Source organism: Drosophila willistoni, chromosome 3R, assembly GCF_018902025.1.
Source record: "Drosophila willistoni isolate 14030-0811.24 chromosome 3R, UCI_dwil_1.1, whole genome shotgun sequence".
NCBI lineage: Eukaryota > Metazoa > Arthropoda > Insecta > Diptera > Drosophilidae > Drosophila > Drosophila willistoni.
Window position 1 is genome coordinate 279427 of NC_061086.1, and position 4052 is coordinate 283478.

The window sequence follows — 4052 nt, forward strand, 5'->3', positions numbered from 1 at the left end:
CGCATATCTCACCTAATTTTGGAACACGAGCATCAACATAATCTACACCCAGGAGCTTCGGCCCTCTTTGTCATAGTTCGTCAACGTTTCTTGATAATGGGAGCCAGAAATCTGATTCGTAAAGTTACTCACAACTGTATAAAGTGCTTCAGACAGCGAGCACATACCAGCAACCAACTAATGGCCGCACTACCGGCAGTGAGAGTTCGGGAAGCATTTCCGTTCGAAAATACAGGCTGTGATTATGCTGGCCCAAACATGATGAAGACACATAAACGAAGGACCGCTCGAAAGGAAAAGGGATACATATGTCTCTTCGTATGCATGGCAACCTCAGCTTTACACTTGGAGCTGGCAACAGACCATAGCACTGATACATTTTTGGCTGCTCTTAGACGTTTCATTTCACGGCGAGGCAAATGTGTGACGATGTTCAGCGACAATGGACGAAATTTCGTGGGAGCCAAAAGAAGTCTTAACGAAATGGAACAATTAGTTCAATCCCAGCTGCACAATAACAAGATAGCAGAGGCGTTATCGATCGAAGGCATCAACTGGAAGTTCATACCGCCACATGCGCCTCACTGGGGAGGCAAATGGGAATCGGCTGTGCGCTCTGTGAAGCTTCATTTACACCGAGTAATCGGTCACGCCGTTCTTACATTCGAACAAATGCATACGTTGTTAACACAGGTGGAAGCGGTGATCAACTCAAGGCCTCTTTGTGCCACTTCCGATACAGACGTTGGATATCTTTCGCCCGCTCACATGCTGATCGGTCGTCCTTACACCACAGTGCCAGATGGAGATTTGGACCAAGTGCCTGCAAACCGATTGGATTACTGGCAGCAATCTCAGGCCATGTTGCAAGGCTTTTGGAAAAGGTGGCATCTTGAGTACCTTACGTCGTTGCAGCAAAGGCCAAAATGGTTAATGAAATCGGCAAACCCGAAGCCTGATGATCTCGTACTAGTAAAGGATTCTCATACTCCTCCGGCTTCATGGATCCTGGCCCGCATTATCGAGACGATTCCTGGCCCAGACGGTCTAGTACGAGCCCTTAAGTTAAAGACAGCTACAGGAGAGATGACCCGTCCCATAACCAAGGTGGCTCCCCTGCCAGTTTCAGAAACATTGTTTCAGGGCCCGGCGGTATGTTGAGGAACGGATGCTGAACTCTTAAACTTAAATTTATTTGAATGTAACGATCTTTGTATTTCCATTATTTTTAACATTAAGTCGCATGGTCACACCGTTTTTGGCTGATGCAATAGCAAGCGTGTGGTGAAAACGAGAAATGTATGTTGAGTTAGTTAATTGCTTATTGTCAACAGAGACCAACACATGGAATAAAACGCAAACCTATTTTATTATACAAAACGAACCAGCAAAGTTAATTTATGAATCATCAATTTGAAAACGCTATACACTTGAGACAAATTTTTAATCAAATCAAATCAAATATTTTTACCTATCAAGTCAACTACTTTGCCCCATTTCATCATGATACTTAAATATGACATTTTCTTCCATCTCTAAAATGCTGCGTTGGCATTCAAATTGGGAGCGTAGGTTTTTAAATTGAGTATTCCGGCTTGACCGGTTGGGTATGGGTCACAGGGGTGACTACTGGTGGCGTATTCACCATGGTATCACTGTCCGATGTGACGTACGCGGCATCTCCTGCGGCTGCCAATTGCTCATGTTTTCGTCGTCACTCATTTCAGTTTTTTTTTATTACAGCAACTGTTTTCAATTTTTAAATAGTTCTATATTCCCTATTGTAACGATCCTTTTTCGTCCTTCAGGATAATTTCAATCTTTAGGGCGAGGTTCGGCACAACAAATTTTATTTTGTGCCCCAGTGAAATCACGACACAATTATTTATGTATATAGAAATGTATGTTGGAGTTTATTTATATATTTTGGGTTTTTGATTAAATGTTTATATAAATCATGACACAATAATTCATGTATATAACTGCTTTAGACTTTTGGTTAAATGTTTAGATATGATTTTACCCCGATTCGGGTTGATGTTTGTATTGGCTGTGCACTTGTTGTAATTATATGTTGTAGCGATCCTTTTTTTTGTCCTTCGGGATATTTACGATATCTCTTGGGCGAGGTTCGGCACAACAAATTTATTTTGTGCCCCGGTGAAATTAAAACACGTTTGATTTCAGTTGTTAATGCTTAATTGTATGTTTATTCAAATCGTCGGTGGGCTCGGTTGGATATGACGGTTTCTCGATGGTAGTTCTGGGCTTGCGCAGCGTTGGGAAGTCACTTCGAATCCCTCGTCCTTCGACCCTTCTCGTCTTCCTCTTGCTCCTATAGCTGTTGCTGGTTACTGTCTCGATCCGTATAGTGTGCTTGATTTGCGCTACACACCTCTGCACCCTTTTCGCTGAGTTCGTTGAGAATGCTTTTGCTTTAAGGCTCTGGGACGAATCCCGGAGCTGTTATCACGAAGCAGGATGTTCCTCAGAAATTGGTACTCGTCAGGATATATAGATCCTGGAATTTCGGCAGTAGGATATATCCTCGTGCCTTCCACTGACCTTGGGTGCTCCTGGAGATTGCTTGGCTTCTCTCAAATTTACTCTAGCTTGAGTACGGTGTTTATTATCCTTATTTAAGGACTTGTTGCTATCAAGTGGAACTGTACAGGTTACTCGTAAGGGCTGTATAGTTCTTAGTTTTCTGCTGCTCCTTGTGTTTCCTTGCTAAGTTTCTTAAGGTTACTCGTAAGGCCTTAATTACTTGTTGCTTGATCACGTCTTGATGACTTGATCTTTCTGCTTGATGGGCGTTGCCTTTATATAGGCAATTCCCACGGCCTCAGGAATATCTTGGTGTAGTACCGCTATACAGCTGGTACATTTCCATCGGCCCTCTGCTTTCACCCACGCAACCACTTGTTGCTATGCGTGGTGAAAGTCCCGTAAATCCTTTGCGCATATGTCCACTTTCTTTGTGGCTGAGCGCCCATTTATTTCCTTGTCCTTGTCTAGCTCCCTTGTATCTACGTGCTTCCATCACTTTCACGCATTGGCGTCGCCTTTCTATTGGACGCCCTTCATATCCCGTTGACTCTCTCTGCTTTCTCTGCCAGCGCTGCCGTCGCCCGTCGCTCTCTTTGATTCACTCCTCATACCCAATTTCACCCATATTTGCTCAATATTGATATTTACATACATATATACTAATTGTATTAACTAAAATTATCATTTGAACATAAATAGCCTGATTAATTTAATATATTGTATTATTTAAATCCCCATGCAAATACACTTTCATATGCATCTCGCATCCATCAGATAGAGGGCTTCCCCATGGCCTCATCCCTCCCCCTTCGGCTTGCATATTCCCCTCACACCTCCATAAAACATCATCACCTCCAACCACCAACGATTCACAAGCATAGCCCTCACTTGGTTTCGTTTCGGTACCAAGCGTCCCCCGCACCCGTCTTTCGGGCTTGCTTGGCCCTCACTTTTGTTTTCTCTCGCTCCCGAAATTCTTTTGGTGCTCGCATTCTAACTGCTTTCGCTCTCATGAGCGTGACGTAGGCATCGCGCGGCCCATTGGCCACCGGTATTCTCCCATGCCGTCACTCACGCATAGTATACGTGTGACGTGCGTGTATGTACGCTAATGTATGCATTTACATTTGCCTCTCCATGCTCTTAATTTATCTAATGAGGCCAATGCCCTATTTTTGCATGCAATTATGCCCTCAAACCCGGTTTCATTTACTCTTATACAGCCACTAATACTCATTATGTTTCCCACGCATCTTCCCGCTTGTACGAAATCGCCAGCGGTTGCGTGGGGTTCGATCGGCCATGTTCGACCGGCCTCTTTCATTGGCTCTTATACGACCAAACTTATCGTATTATGTTTCCCACGCATCTTCTCGCTTGTACGAAATCGCCAGCGGTTGCGTGGGGTCCGATCGGCCATGTTCGACCGGCCTCTTGCATTGGCTCTTATACGACCGAACTTATCGCATTATGTCTCCCACGCATCTTCCCGCTTGTACGAA

At 44.2% G+C, this 4052-nt stretch overlaps 1 protein-coding gene across 1 annotated transcript; it reads left to right on the plus strand.

The window, feature by feature from the left end:
• Positions 1–429: 429 nt before the first annotated feature.
• On the plus strand, positions 430–1161 carry LOC124459716. The gene has a single exon (XM_047009323.1). It carries the CDS (start codon positions 430–432, stop codon positions 1159–1161), a length of 732 nt encoding a protein of 243 aa, XP_046865279.1.
• The last annotated feature ends 2891 nt before the right edge of the window (positions 1162–4052 follow it).

What these genes read in the sequence shown, in the direction of transcription:
- LOC124459716 (XM_047009323.1), top strand. Translation starts at nt 430, where the DNA reads ATGTTCAGCGACAATGGACGAAATTTCGTGGGAGCCAAAAGAAGTCTT.